Genomic DNA, 16510 nt, shown 5'->3' with positions numbered 1-16510 from the left:
CACAGTAACAGGAGCCGATGAAGAGCTGGAGGAAAAGAGAGGCGTAACTCCCACGCAGACATTTAACCCAGAGCTGAAACCCCCTCGGCCCCTTTAGTCATTCAGACTGCCCAGCTCATGGTGCCTTCTTGTCCCCTGGGACTCTGTACTTCTCCTGGGAGGCTGCAGTACCTCCAGCCTAAAAGTGGCCTGTCTGCTTCCATAGATACTGTTGACCATTAAAATTGACTGACCTGATGCTGACTTCGGGCAGCGCAGTACCAAGTACCTGTTGTCATCGGTGATTGTTACCAGGGAGCCTACAGGCAATGTCTCAACATCAGTGGTGGCTTTTTTTTCCCGTTCGGCTTGATTCTGGTGAGTTGTTCTGGGCCGGTGCACAGAGGTGACTCACAGAGAGCCCCTCTGTCCCCAACCCTGAGTATAACCCCGACGTGCAGGAGCACCCAGAGAATGTAAAAAAAAACTTGCCATGGTCCTCTTCTTGTTTTCAGCCCAGGAATAAAAAGAGACTGCAGAGGAGTGATAGCCTGAGGGGAAGATAGGGGAGAGATTCCAACCAGTGTGTTGATCAAGAGGAGGAAGCCTCTGGTCACTGCATCAGCAGACGTGTCTTGTAATCACAGGTGAAGAGAGTGGTTAACGGCCAGAAGGGAAATGTTGCTTTCAGAATAGTGTCGTCTTCAGACAGACCATGAGTCTGAGGCTAAACTGAACATCTGAACACCCACAAAAAAAGCCCCTGAGATCGCAGAAAGCTTAAGGCTTTAAATTAAAAGTCAAAATATGTCCAAAAGTAGTCAAATGTGTGTGTGTGTGGGTGTGTGTTCCCCTCAGGCTATTACTCCTCTGCAGATATCAACCTGAATGGACATCTGAAAGAGCAGCCCCATCTAGCCCTGAAGGCATTGATTCCTTGGCCTGTCATCATGGCCAACCCTGTGCGGCTGAGACACTTTAAACACTCTTTTCTGTCTGATTGTTTACTGCAGTCTGATCTCTCACAGGCTCACTTACTCTCATTGCAGATCAAAGCTCCATCTAAAGCAGTGCCAATGAGAAAATAGAGTGTGGAGAAATAATGGAGAATCAATCCAGAAAAACACTTCATCCCCATCTATTCACCTTCTCTTTTTGTAATTGCATTTATGAAGATGTGAATATTACTGCATGGTGTTGTAGGTTATACACTAAATACACTGATGAATGTTGAAATCATCTTAATACATTTTTTATTCCATCACACTGACTGTGTGCGTGTGTGTGTGTTTGTGTGTGTGTGCGCGTGTGTGTGCGTGTGTGTGCGTGTGTGTGTGTGTGTGTGCAGTGTAAGACGTTGTCGGGAGTGTGTGACCACATCATCTCGCTGTCATCCGACCCACTGGTCTCCCAGTCTGCTCATCTGGAGGTGGTCCAACTGTCCAACATCAAGCCAACCGAGGGACTGGTGAGTTTCAGCGCTCTCTCTCTCTCTCTCTCTCTCTCTCTCTCTCTCTCTCTCTCTCTCTCTCTCTCTCTCTCTCTCTCTCACACACTCACACTCACACACACACACACACACACACACACACACACACACACACACACACACACACACACACACACACGACAATTCATTTGCATATAACTATATACATTACCAATACCTGTGTGTATGCAATGTGTACTCATGTTAAGTATACATTTTGTCAGCAGCCCTTTTTGCAAAGTGGGACTTTGCCTTTGAATGTGTGTGTCTTGTGCGTGTGTGTGTTTGTGTGTGTGTGTGTGTGTGTGTGTGTGTGTGTGTGTGTGTGTGTGTGTGTGTGTGTGTGTGTGTGTGTGTGTGTGTGTGTGTGTGTGTGTGTCTGTGTCTGTGTGGGTGTGTTTGAGTGTGGCTGTGGCTGTGCATCCTTGACACAGTGCTCTCTCTGCTGTCAAATGAAATCCAGACAGCACTTTCTGTAACACTCACACATAAGGGCACAGAGGGACGCGGTGCTGATTAAAACGAGAAATAAAATTATGTAGCACTGTAGCGTAAGATGGAATCCTGGTTCTTTAACGTGTGTGTTGGTATTCCTGTGCATGTGCGTGTGTGTGTGTATGTGTGTATGTGTGTGTGTGTGTGTGTGTGTGTGTGTGTGTGTGTGTGTGTGTGTGTGTGTGTGTGTGTGTGTGTGTGTTTTCGTGTGGGAGTGTGTTTCCGTGACTGTGTGAAGGTATCAGTCATGGATTATTTAAGATGCTACTCATGCTCCATTCCTCCTCTCTCTTAGGGCATGTACATTAAGTCGACGTATGATGGCTTACATGTGATCACAGGAACCACGGAAGGGGTAAGAGTCTACAAATGTCACAGTTTGCTCTGAAAGAAATGGAGCTATACAGAGAGAGAGAGAGAGAGAGAGAGAGAGACATTTGTTTATTGAACCTGCATTGAAACCGGTTCTTTGCACCCTTTAAACACATAATGCAAATCTAACACAGACAACCTAGTCCTCAGATTAACAGAAAACAGCAAGTTAGGCATTTTGCAAACCTCTTTTATATTTAGATACATTTTAAATTATGTGTGTTTATATAGGCTTGTGAATATCTATTTTCTCGTTTTCTCGTTCTGTGTTTCTCGTATCTATATTTATTTTCTCTAGTTTGATGAGGTATTGTAAGTGCATGCACTCTGAATCAGTGTAATCTAAAAGGCAGGATAGCCTTAGCCTCCAGCATCCAGCCATGACGGGACAAGGGTAAAGCCATAAAGTGCTCATGAAATGATACAGGGCTGGAGGGCTCTGACACGTTACTGTAATAGGTTTGTAGAATGGATGGAAGAGTTTTGGTGCAATCTGTAATTTCCGGTTGCAAGGCCGAAGCTTGATTTTAAATGTTTTACAGAGACGAGAGTTCAATCAGAGCTACAAATAGTGTGTCAGGTCTTAAAGGGGTTAAAGTTTCAAGCATACATGTATGCACTGTGCTATATGGTTCACAATCCTGGATTTGGGCACCTTGTGAACTGCATGTCGGCCCTCCATCCCTGCTCCCTGAAGCTAACCTGATTACTCTCTTTGTGCTGAAAAGGCTTTTGATTGGCTAAATCAAGTGTGCTCTCCAAGAGTGCTTTGATTAGTTCACTCAGGCATGCAGAGCAATCGGTTTTGCGAAAAATAGTTGAAGATCGTTGAGCTCAACAGCCAATCAAATTACACCCCTCCCTTCCATGCTCCTGAAGCACCGTGTTGATTGGCTGGGATTGTGTCTGGATCTGTCTGAGCAATTCACAGAATTTGATAAAAAGTGTGTGGGATTAGAGTCTCGGTGGCTACGGCCGAACACCACCCGTGGGAATATCCCTAACCTACCCCACGCTCACTCGTGCTATATTGCTTAACTATTCCACATAAAGATAAATAGATGAGAGATTCCGTTGAGAGCGTGCATATATGAGTATGACATTAAAACAAAAGTGTGGAACAAGTAAAACATCAGTACAAACCACGGTAAGACACAACAGACCACAACTTAGAAATTCGTTAAAATCAACATGGCAGTGTTAAATAAGATGCAATTGATGTGTGAGTGAAGTGAGTAAACTAGTTGAAAAAGATGGGTTTTAAGAGTCTGGATTTGAGGGGTATTTGGATTGAGGGGAAGTGAGTTCCAGTTGGCCCTGGCACCCATTGTGCTGAGGCTGATGGCTGGTAGTGCCAGTAGTCCTGCTGATGAAGACAGCAGGGAGTAAGAGGGAGTCTAAGTCTGAAGGAGGTCTGTGAGATCAACAGCCAAAAGATTATGGAGAGCTTAAAATGTTAATAATAAGATTTTAAAGTGGATCCGTTGTGCCACAGGGAGCCAGTCTAATTGAATCAGCAGGGGTGTGACACGTTCAGTGGACTTTGAATGGGTAATAATCCGTGCCGCAGAGTTCTGGATGAGTTGAAGATGGTGAATATGTTTGTTGGGGATGCCTGCCGGGACTTTCATGGAGTGTGATAAAGCAGGTTGTAGTTTGGAAATGTTGCACAGATGGAAAAAGGCGATCCGAGAGACATCGTCCATATGACTGGAGAGGGAAAGGGTACTGTCCAGGATGACACCAAGGCTCTTAACCTGAGTGGAGCAGGGTTTCGTTATGGAGAGGAGAGGTCTACGGAGACGGTGAAATTCGCTAGTTCTGGAGCGAGAACTCTGAATGAATGCTCTGCTGGGAGTGATGCTTTTTCAGGCAGAATGGATTGTGGGTTGCCTGTCTGGCCCTTTCAGAGAATCAGAGAGGAGCTCAGACACAGATTCTTGGTGCAAGAGACCCACTAGGGAGCAGCAGGCATTGCGTTGGATGAGAGACTCACTCACGCATGTCAGAGCACAGTGACTTTTAGGGCTGTGCGATGCTGGCTCCAGAGCCGTACACAAGGAGAAAGTGTTGTCATGAAGTAAAAGCTTAGTCTTCTTGGTGTGCACGAGTACAGGTGGAGGTAGAGCTCAGAGACCTCTGGACATAACTATAAGGACAGGTGCTGCAAGGCTAAAGACAGACATTTGAACTGTCATAACAGCTTAGGGAAGGCCTGTGAAATAGTGTGTAGCGAAGGGAGAACGTGGTCACCCCACCCGGACTCGAACCTGGGTCAACGGGGTGCCAAACATGCGCTCTGACCGCCACACCAAAGAGCCCGGCTCAGTGGCGTGGCAGCCAGAGAGCATATTAACCTGTAGGGACGATCACATCGTCACACTACCCTCACCTTCGGGAAGCGCAACCACACTTCACACACACAGGCATTCATCATGCATACACCAATCATGCTTCTCCCATCCAGAGCACCCCACACACACAAGTGCTTCACCCAACCATGGGGTCCTTCACACGGGGTCAACATTCCTGGGGGTTCCTCACACAATGGTCCTGGTTGCGCTTCCGATGACCTCACAGCAGGGCATCCCACTTCTGACACCATTTGTAGCGAAGGGAGAACGTGGTCACCCCACCCGGACTCAAACCCGGGTCAACGGGGTGCCAAACATGCGCTCTGACCGCCACACCAAAGAGCCCGGCTCAGTGGCGTGGCAGCCAGAGAGCATATTCACCTGTAGGGACGATCACATCGTCACATAGTGTAAATGTAAATTCAAAGTTAAAATGATAAACTTTGCTGTAAAAAAATACTGTATGTCCTCGACATGTTTAAAAATGGCGTCCTTTTGATTAAAAACCATAGCCTTGCATTGAAATGTTTATATTTACTAGTCATACTCAAAATCAAATAAATATTTGAATGCCCTGAACACACGGACATGCTTTTCAGAGATCGAAATCAAAAACAGATTGCCGTGGTCTCATTAAGAGGCTCTTGGCTGTGCTGCGCTCTCTTTAATCATGTGTGTCAGAGTAGGTGCCTCTTTAATGAAGCCTTGCGCATCAGTCTGCTCTTTCTGCTAGCCAGGATATCACAGGGGCAGGGAGGCTAACGATACAATCTGCAGCATTAATGAGACACGGGGGCACCTGATAGCAGTGTCAGGCACCATGAAAGATTTCACACTCATCCCAACTCTATTCTTCCATCTCTCTCCCTCTCTGTCCTGACCCCTGTGCTTGCATGTGTGTGTGTGCTTTCCCCCACATGACTACTCATAGATGACATAAGCCAAAGCGTGAGAGAAGGGGGGGTGACAGAGGGAAAAATAAGGGATATTGCATAAACAGTATTAGTTTTAGAGAGGGAATACAGGACACAAGAGAAGTGAGTACACCCCTATGCAATACCACTTAAACGTCAAATTATTCAAAATTGTATCACCTTATAGTAATCGCATCACTTCTACATTGAACAGTAGGTTATTTGCTGTAAAGTATGTAAATGTATTATATATTGTTGTAAAGTTGTATATATTAGAAACTTAGAAACTGGCAACGACAGTACAAGCGTTATGATTGGCTAATGCTAAGTCATGCTAGCCGCGTATTGCTCTCCTCACCGGTCGATATGGATCCGTCTTGCCCTCTGGCGACATTTTCAAAATGAGCGAAAGCGATCAGCCTGAGTTTTACTATCGAGACAAAAAGGAAAACATCAACAGCCATGAGGAAATTCAGAAGAAGCAAAGATTTGTTATTGAAAGTGATGAGGAAGACTAGAAACTATAGTTTGAATCACTTGTGTTGTTACTTTACCATAAATTAAATCCATTTTAGCTGAGCCGTGTTGTCCGTTCTCTATTGATCATTGTAATTTCAAGTTAGCAGGTATTTGGTTTCTACGCAACACCTGAAACGCATTGTGTCGTAAGAAGACTTAAGAGCTGAACAAAACAATATGTTTTCTATTATCAATTACCATTTCTTTTCATTTACATTTACAAAATGAAAAGAGCCAATTTACGTAATAAACAACTTACTAACCTCGGCCTCGTTTCCCGATAACGACGTATCTTAACGGCCTACGTGGATTTTGGCGACATCGTAGACTCATCATAGCCGTAAGTGTGGCGTCGGGAAACCGCTCTGCAAGGATCCCTCTTACGACCGATTTCAAGTCCTTTTTAGCGTTCGGGAAACTAGGCCCTCGACCGTTCGGTCATGCCGGGAAATATCAACCTTGGCTTTGGTGTATCAACATCGCTATCGCTCGGTCGATACCTTAAAGCCTCAGTTTGATATTTCCTGGCATGACCTCATTCTAGGTTAGTAAGAAGTTAATATTATAATTTTATATATAATATAATATTATTATAATGTAAACTATATTAAAAAATACAGGGCCCGACAGTAGGAACAACCGGCAGTACACCTTTCACCTTTCAAGATTCAAATCTTCATTTTTGATGACAGACTCAATCCTCCTCTGAGGATACCAGTGTTGCACAAATAGTTTTTAGCTGCTCTTTGCAGGAGGAGTTGTGTTGCTCTACCGTTCTCTTTCAAATTCCCCCAACGGTTCCTATTGGATTCAAGTCAGGTGACATACTTGGCCAGGTCATAGTTTTCCCTTTTTTCTCCTTCAGAAACTATTGCATAATTTTGGCAGTGTGCTTTGGATCGTCATCATGCTGGAATATTCCTTCCTTTTCTTGATCTTATCTGACCACCGAGTGCACTTGTAATATTAATCTGGATTATTTTCATGTTCTCTTGTAAAGTTGCAAGTTGTAAACTTGCAGTTTTATGCCGATGAGCGAGCACGTTTTTTTTCTTTTTCTTGGATGCCGTTCATAGAGGTTGACATCATTATGTAATGCAAATTCACACTGTCTGTGCAGAAACTCTGATGTCCATTGATTATATCTATGTCAAGTCTGAAGCATTTGCCCGTTTCAGAGGTAGTTGGTTTAAATCACGCACTGCGACTCAGATCAGTGGTTCTATGGCTCCTTCTATCACTACAAAACATAACACTTAATATATACTACATTCCCTATTTCTGTCTATGCAAAAGCCCATCATTTGAATCAAAGCATCATTATGTAACAGTTTTCACCTTAAAATAACAGCTCACTAAAAAGGTGTTGGTGGTACACTGACTTGTAATACGGAGAGGAATACTGAGTTAAGATGTTGTCGAAGGAAGCGAGGACGAGAAAAAGGGAGAATAACCAAGCAAGAGACTGAACTAGCGTGAGTCTCGGACTGGCTTTTACTCGTTGGCGAAGGGGTAAGAGACAAAAGGAGGCAAGTCCAACACTGAGCTGGCCTTCTTTCTGTTGGACTAGTCAGTAATAATGTATGAGTTGTCTTGCTATGCTGCTTGGTTGATGTTAGACTGCGTTAGGGAAGTTGTAGACTCGCTAGTTTTTCATAAACATCCCTGCCAATGTTATTTATGAAAGAATGTGATGAACTCTGCAACCCTATGGGTGACTTCATGTCTCACGGGGATCTGTCATTTTTCCAAATGCCCAAAGTCATCAACCTCCATCCCGTCTCAGGCTAGAATCCAAATATATTCATCACACGCCAAAAAGTCAGTCAATCATTTTCGTCAATCTCAAGTCAAATAAGTCTTGGAAGTTTGCAACCTTGAAAACCTAACTCAGCTAGCTTGTAATAAATTACACTGGCCAATGTATATTATGCACATTGTGTGCCTTTATGATGAAGCCAACAACATTTTATTAGATTACACATACTCAACATTCAAACGCTTAGACAACAATGTATATAGGATGAAAACGTTAAGGCAGTAGTTCAGCAAAAGTCAAATTTGTCATCCTTTTTTTGTAATTGTTTTGGTTGTGTTGGTAAATTAAGTCATACTAGTGTAAAATATTGTAATATTACTCTATCTTGTCAGTTCACATGCTTTTACGGCTTCTGAAGTTGTCTTTGCCGGTTCCATGTCCTTCAGCTTGTCCAGAAATGCACATGTACCACTGTCCATTAGCGGGTTTAAGGTATGATAGTGGGGTAAAGGTGAACTACACTCAGATATTTAGGGGGAGCTCCGTATCAAAACATATAAGGGCCATTCTACCGAATTGATGCAAAGTCATGTCTGATATATTTTGAATTTTTTTATGGTTTATTCCCAAAACTTTGTCCGTATGTATATTGTACCATATCTCAAGTACACATATCTAGTAAAAGAACAGTCAAGTTTTATATTGTATTTTCAGAATGTGTCGGAATGTTTTTCCTCTTCCAAAAATTGTCACTACCGAAACATCACATTTACTATAGTAAAAAAGTATTATTATTGACCTGTTCAGATTGTGTTTCCTTCCCTTTTCTAAAGTGTATTTTTACAAATATTTCTTGAAGGTTTTCACAATGAAATCCATAGAAATTAATTTTTTACCAAATTTTCAAGTTCAATTTATCTGTTTCGGTAGTGACTGCACTGTTTCGGTAGTGACTGCACTGTTGGATGGATGTTCATTTTTCTCCCAAAATCATCCAAAAGGTGCTCTGGGCCGCCCTTTAGTCCACACAACACATTTATTTAAAAATTATGGGATTGAACTACTTACCATTTCATTTTGTCACTACCCAAATCATCTGGTCACTACCATATGTTTCGGTAGTGACTGTTTCGGTAGTGACAATTCTAGCTAACTTTAAGCATAAATAAAGAATTCTAGCAAGCACACGGCTTTCAAACACATCTTTGAAGAGGTGAACACACATACAAACATAAGATTTTCCATGAAACCCCAAAAGGTTTACTTAATTGAAGAAAACATGTGTTTCGGTAGTGACAATTCTTAAGGTTACACGTCGATTTTCAGACTTTGGAACACATTTATATAAAAACTATGGGATTTAGCTACTTACCATTCAACCATGTGGGACAGAGATGCAGTGTCACTGCATGGTCAAAAATGCAGAGTCGTGGCTAAAACACAGGCTCAGCCAATGGACTAAAACTCTTGTGTTTCGGTAGTGACATGAAAACTAGGGACATGATTTTTTGAGTATAGTAAATTGATTTAAAAATTAAACCCACAATAATTCTAAATATTCCAAGTTCTGTTTTAACCCAATAATAAAGATCTTTGAAATTAAATAATTGAAAAAAATCTAAAAAAATTTAAAAGTGTTATTTAAAGGCATTGAAATTTAGATGTCAGGGTTGGGGACAGCTACTTCCCAATAGAAAGTACCCTATAAATGATGATTTTGTATACATTTAGCTTATCACTATCTCATGTAATGCATTGGGTTTATATAGACCATAACATGTTCTAATTAAATATCTATGCCTAGATACCTAATTGTTTTGTTAATAGTTTTTATTGTTGAGGGACTGCATATTACACAAATTCGGTAGAATGGCCCATAAATGATCACATACTGGGGATTTAAGGGGATTTCAATTTGCAAACATGCTACCTTAATTTTACCTTGAATTTAGCCAAGCCCTTAGTCACTCTTTACATTTCCTGAAATACATGATAAAAGGCATGATTAAGGTCTTTTTCAGAGCTCATCAAAACATGAAGGACTTTGTTTACAGATTGAAGGCAATTATGAAGTAGAATGCAAATGACACTTGTCTCTGTCTGTCTGCAGTCCCCTGCTGACCGCTGTAAGAAGATCCATGCAGGAGACGAGGTGATCCAGGTGAACCTTCAGACAGTGGTGAGTGCTTTACGCTGCTGCTGCTGATGCTGCTGTAACTGAGTCCCACAGCCGAGCTGCACCTGTCACAGGAGTCATAATCTGCCCTGCGTGCCCCTGGTATTCATTCATCCTTCTTACTTTTCTTTCCTTTTTTGTTCTGTTCTGTTCTTTCGATCCTTCTTTTTGTCTTTGTACTCATCCTACTCTCTGTCCCTCCTCACTCTCTCCATCTGTTTTCTTTACTCTATCCATGCCATTAATGTGTTTGTCTATATAGCAGTGATGCATGTCTGACTGTGTGATGGCACATTAATGGCCTATGGACACTGAATAGTCTTATGTATGCTCAGGTTCAGGCTTATGAAGCCAGGAGTGATATGTCTGTAACATAGCCAAGGACATTTAGATGCCATGAGTGGTATGTCTGTAACGTAACCAAGGACATTAAGGAGGTCTCTCTTTCTGATTACCTAGTTTGTTTGTCTGCATGTTTGTTTGCCTTGGAAAATAGAATCGAGCTAATATTTTGGTTGATATTAGAAGAGCTATGGTTTGTTAGTGTTGTAAGTGGGCAATCTCAGTAAAGATTTTTAACGGAATTCAAACAACTAAATACATTAGCATCTATATTATAAATATTATTAGATGCAGAGTAGTTTTTCCTAGAAGTCTACTGAAGAAGTTTCCTAGATGTAGGCGATGTTTTTTAATCAGCAGTGCATTTTCAGGGTATTCCCTCCTTGGCTTAGCTGATGGACTGGTGGCTCAGGCCCTTTGAAGCCTCTGTCTTGTTTTTTTTCCCCATGAGGATTTGCATTTATCACACAGATTCTGTGGCGTGTGTGTGTGTGTGTGTGTGTGTGTGTGTGTGTGTGTGTGTGTGTGTGTGTGTGTGTGTGTGTGTGTGTGTGTGTGTGTGTGTGTGTGTGTGTGTGTGTGTGTGTGCGCTTGTGTCATGCACCTGATGGACGCCCTGGAGCCCTGGCCGAGTGTTTGCTGTCCTCTCACACAGACAGATCAACGTAAATGAAGTGTCATTAATCCTAAATGAATTACCTCGCTGTCAGCTCTGTAATTGCCCACCTCTTTGCTAATGTGTGATAAGTGATGTGCTGTTGATGTGTACTGAAGACTCCGAACAGAGAAAAGCAATTTCAGGCAAATGGACATCAATCTCACAAATAAAGATAAGCTGTGCACATCTTAGAATGACAAGTACACTATACCCATACATGTGTGTGTGTAGTGGATAAGACATTAGAGACACATTTAAAGAACCTCATAGAGGCCTTTGAGAAGCCTTCAAATCTTGGAAATGTAATAAGGATATACTGACCCAGCCCATCTTATGTCCTTGTGTGTCTGTCTAATGGGTTCTGTGAAAACAGTGTTATGAATTATGTGTTCTATGTGCATGCAAATCTTTATTTGCCTGCTGTTTCGTAGTTGTGTGATCACATTTTGTAGATGTGGTTGGCTGGCTCACTCATGCATGTGTACTGTGTGATTGAATGTGTGTAAGTGTGTGTGATAGAATGTGTGTAAGTGTGTGTGATTGAATGTGTGTAAGAGTGTGTGATTAAAGGTGTGTTAGTGTGTGTGATTGAATATGTATATGTGTGTGTATGTGTGTGTGTGTGTGTGTGTGTGTGTGCACCTGTGCATGGGTCTTTGCATTTGCAAGAGCATGTTTGTGGGTGGATGTTCTTTTTTCGTAGTGTTTCATCTCTCCGTTTATATAACGGAGACATCCTCACCAGCTTCTGATAAATGATTTGCCACCAGATTATACTTATATAATATGCATGTGTGAGTGTGCATGACTGTTGTTCCTTCAGAGACTCACAGAGTGTCTGGTGGTGTATTTGAACATTTCGCAGTAAAGCCTGATAAGCCAAGTCTGTGTTTGTGTTGTTGTCTGGTTTCTCAATGACTGCAGCAAACAGCACTCTACTCTACTGTACACACCATGTGTGTGTCTATATGTGCGTCTATGTGTCTGTATGTGTGTGTGTGTGTGTGTGTGTGTATGTATGTTGACTCTGTATTTGTTACTGTAGGTGGGCTGGCAGTTGAAAAACTTGGTAAACTCTCTGCGCGGCGACCCCGCCGGCGTGACGCTGACGCTGAAAAAGCGTCCCCAGAGCACGCTGACCTCGGCTCCCGCCTTACTAAAGAACATGCGATGGAAGCCTCTGGCCCTGCAGGTAGGCAGACCGTGACATGCACCCCAACCTCCTCGCCCCCCACCCCCCTTTGCAACTCACTCTGCAGTCTGCCCCCGTCCTTCAACCCACACCCACCCCCCCCCCCCCCCCCCCCCCAACCAACCCCCCCCCCCATCACCACCACCATCCCCTTTCTCTTCTCTAAGTGCAGTCTAGGCCCCCACGTACACCATCCAAAACCCACTCTCACACTGAAGAAGTCCACAAAGCCCAGCTAGAGCTCCTGCCTTGAGTCTTTAGCCGCTGTGGTGCTGAAGGAGGCGGGGGCATTGCGTGCCCATTGATGCTACTGCAGCAGTGCTTTGCTCTGTGATGATCTGACCCTGAGTGAAAAAGAGAGATTGTCTGGGTGAGATTCTTTAAAGCGTTAACCCAGAGGAAATAGGAATCCATTTTGAATAACTGTACGGTTGTCCATGATTTGTGTTATGTATGTCTTGTGTGTTTGCATGTTGTTGGTTTTTTTTTTATCTTAATCTTAATTAAAATTTGCTTGCAAAATCTGGCAAATTCATGCTCACAAAAGAAAGCCTTCTAATGCTGGGTTTAAAATGTCTTTGTGCACAGTGTGCGATTGTGTGTGTAACACACTGAAAAATGTGTCTACAGAGTTGTGTGTGTGTTTGTGTGTGGGCTGCTCGTGATTACCGCTTTTAATCAGGACACCATTGATAAGTCTTAGCATGCAATTACCCAGTGTTCACAAAGAACATAGCTTGACAGGTTCTAATTGACCGCAAGTGGTGTGAGTACACAAGTACAGGAGTCTAGTACACTTTGAGGAGACAATTTGAGGAGACTAGTACACTTTGACTAGACTAGTTGCATCCAAGTCAAAATGGAGTTCACTTTAAGGGCAACACTGTACCAATGACCCCCCATGCTCTTCAGATGATTTGTTGCATATGTTCCATGGAGCCTCCAGAGGTGAACTTGTACCAGTGATGGACGATGGCCCTAAGAAAAAGTGGACCATTGTAGAAAGGGACATGTGACGTTACCTGTGCGGTCCCAGGAATAGCGTTCTCTGATGTCCTCAGTTATAGATTGGATGTGCTTGTCCCACTTCAGAGGGTTGGAAATAGTGGTCCCCAGGAACTCCTAGGACTTAACTGGACTCAAAGCTGTGTCATTGACTGTCAAGGGAAGATGGGAGGATTGTGGTGAAAAAAAGAATATAATGGGATATCTTTATTGTCATTGCACAAGAGCAACACATTAAGCTTCCATACTCAATGCTTTAAAGCAGGGGTCTTCAACGTTTTTCAGGCCAGGGACCCCAAAACTGATGTCGAGATGAGCAGGGATCCCCTGCTATATAAATTGCATAAAATGTTGTTTATAATATACTGGGCCTAGTGCCATATAAACATAGCTACCCTGTTATTGTGCATTCAATACTAAGCTATTCAAATAATACAAAGGTTAATATATTCATTCGTTTTTGAACAATGAATTTAAATTAACAATTTTTAACATTGAATTTAACTTATTTTTCAGTTACAATTAAGGTTTTTTGACCTTGTACAGGCTTTAGACTTGAGCATAAACGCAATCTGATTGGCTAGTGCCTGTGCTGTCGTATTTGCATGAAAGGTGCTGTGAGTGAACCGGTGCCCAGCTTGAGAGAGCTCCTGTGGGTAGCTGAATGTGTGCATTGGACTGAAAGATAACGTCTTCTCGATCAATTTATACGTTCGCTACAATATGTTGGAATTATGTTAATGTGAGTTTAAAGGGAATAAATACAATTCTGATTCGGAAGACATGTAAATTTGTGGGGGGGAAAACATTGGTTGAATTGTTTTTTTTTAAGAAATATTAAAAAACCAAACCAAAGATTTCGCGACCCCCTGTTGAAGACCTATGCTATAAAGAGTAATACGTAAATAAGATAAACAGCAATACAAAATAAATAAATTAATGAATAGTAGAGCCTATACTGTGCCAGAGAGTAGTAAATAGTGCAACAACAGCAAAAACCAAAACAGTACAGAAGTCTAGATGTAGAGTCTTCATAATGAACACGATGTGGATGAATATATAAGTCCCTTTACACTTGGGTTATTAAGTGCACAGATTGCACAGATATTGAACACAGTACCCAGAGTGGACAGTACCAGAATTGATGAGAATGGACCTCTGTGTATCTGCATAGCTATAGCTACAATCATTGTGAACACTTGGTGGACTGATTCAGAGCAGTTATGGCTCTGGGGGGAAAAACTATTTCTCCGTCTGGAGGAGCTGGCATAGATGGCCTTGTAACGTCTGCCAGATGGAGAGAGTTCAAACAGACTATGGCATGGGCGTGTGGAGGCTGTGCGGATGCTGACAGCCTTTCTGAGGCAGCATGAGCAGTAGATGGCCCCCAGGGTTGGGATCCTCTGTGCGCTGGCCACGACCCGCTGAAGAGCTCTCCCACCGGCTGCCGTGCAGCTGATGTACCACACAGAGCTGCTGTATGCTAAGATGCTCTCTATGCTGTGCAGTTGATGTAACACACAGAGATGCTGTATGCTAAGATGCTCTCTATGCTGTGCAGTTGATGTAACACACAGAGATGCTGTATGCTAAGATGCTCTCTATGCTGTGCAGTTGATGTAACACACAGAGATGCTGTATGCTAAGATGCTCTCTATGCTGTGCAGTTGATGTAACACACAGAGATGCTGTATGCTAAGATGCTCTCTATGCTGTGCAGTTGATGTAACACACAGAGATGCTGTATGCTAAGATGCTCTCTGTGCTGTGCAGCTGATGTACCACACAGAGATGCTGTATGCTAGGTCGTCTGTGTGCTGTGCAGTTGATGTACCACACAGAGATGCTGTATGCTAGGATGCTCTGTGTGCTGTCAATTCAATTCAATTCAATTTTATTTGTATAGCGCCATAACAATACAATTGCCTCTAGGCGCTTAACAGAGCCCAGAGCCTAGACCCCCTTAGTGCATGCACAATGGCAACAGGGGCAAGAAAAAACTCCCTGTTAGGCAGGAAGAAACCTTAAGCAGAACCACGGCACATAAGGGGGGACCCATCTGCTTGAGGTCGGCCGGGTACAGATAGGAAGGTGGGAAGGGGGGAAGTTGTGTGGCAGAAGGGGAAAGGAGGCAACAGGGGTTGTACACAGCCAGCATTTTTTCGCGGGACATAGTATATACACAGACATCCGGTGGTGCTGTGCAGCTGATGTAACACAGAGAGATGCTGTATGGTAGGATGCTCTGTGTGCTGTGCAGTTGATGCAACACACAGAGATGCTGTATGCTAGGATGCTCTGTGTGCTGTGCAGTTGATGCAACACACAGAGATGCTGTATGCTAGGATGCTCTGTGTGCTGTGCAGTTGATGTAACACACAGAGATGCTGTATGCTAGGATGCTCTCTGTGGCAGAAGGTAACCAGCAGCTGTTCGGACAGACAAGCTTTATTCAGCATCATGTGTTTTCTTCAGTGAGTGAGTGTGTGTGTGTGTGTGTGTGTGTGTGTGTGTGTGTGTGTGTGTGTGTGTGTGTGTGTGTGTGTGTGCGTGTACTAAAAATGTGAGCTACCCACAAAAGTGAATTGTCATTTTGAAGGGCCTTGAGTTCTAGACAGTTGCTTTACTGCCCATTTAAGCATGCTAAATGGTTAATTAAGGCTTTTATAAACAGTACTAACCCTGACCTTGGGTACATCTCATAACAGCACTGACTTACGTAAAGAGTACATCAAACTAATTCATCATTTAAGCATTAAGCAACGAAAAGCCAAAGCTACTTAAAACGATACGAGGTTGGTGGAAAATACAGTCAGGATTAATGCAGTGGGTTTGGTTAACCACTGCACCATACTAGCAGCATGCCATTGGAAAGAGCCCCGATGGTCATTTGGGTCCACATGATGTCCACTGTTACTAATCCCTGCTTGTTCTTGTTTTTGCTGCAGCCGGTTGCCCCCAAGAGTCCCACAAGCAGTTCGGCCACGCCCACCAGTACAATCAGCACGCCTTCCAAGAGAGACAGCACCGCCCTCCAGGACCTCTACATCCCGCCCCCTCCCTCAGAGCCCTACACACCCAGGTACACACACACACACACACAAAAACACACGTCCCTATCAGCATTCCCATCACACAGTAGGAGGAATAATTCACTCCTTCCCTGTGGAGGATGACATGGGACTGAGTTATCATAGTGCATTTTACGCTGTGTGATATTGGGTCTGTACATTTTTATGTTGGCATAGCAAGCTGC

The 16510-nt window shown here is 43.1% G+C and overlaps 1 protein-coding gene across 1 annotated transcript in view; it reads left to right on the top strand.

The window, feature by feature from the left end:
- cnksr2a (connector enhancer of kinase suppressor of Ras 2a) overlaps positions 1 to 16510 on the top strand; it is a gene marked incomplete at both ends in the record, with an annotated part of 80283 nt that overhangs the window by 36252 nt on the left and 27521 nt on the right. The window contains 5 exons of the mRNA XM_080855392.1: positions 1328 to 1447; positions 2259 to 2318; positions 9992 to 10060; positions 12103 to 12249; positions 16203 to 16336. Coding sequence (XP_080711518.1) covers positions 1328 to 1447; positions 2259 to 2318; positions 9992 to 10060; positions 12103 to 12249; positions 16203 to 16336 — 530 coding nt within the window. The remainder of the gene's footprint in view (positions 1 to 1327; positions 1448 to 2258; positions 2319 to 9991; positions 10061 to 12102; positions 12250 to 16202; positions 16337 to 16510) is intronic.

This window comes from Sprattus sprattus (genome assembly GCF_963457725.1).
Source record: "Sprattus sprattus genome assembly, chromosome: 17".
Classification (NCBI taxonomy): domain Eukaryota; kingdom Metazoa; phylum Chordata; class Actinopteri; order Clupeiformes; family Clupeidae; genus Sprattus; species Sprattus sprattus.
Note: the sequence above shows the minus strand (reverse complement) of the source record. Positions and strands in the feature narration are given on the sequence as shown.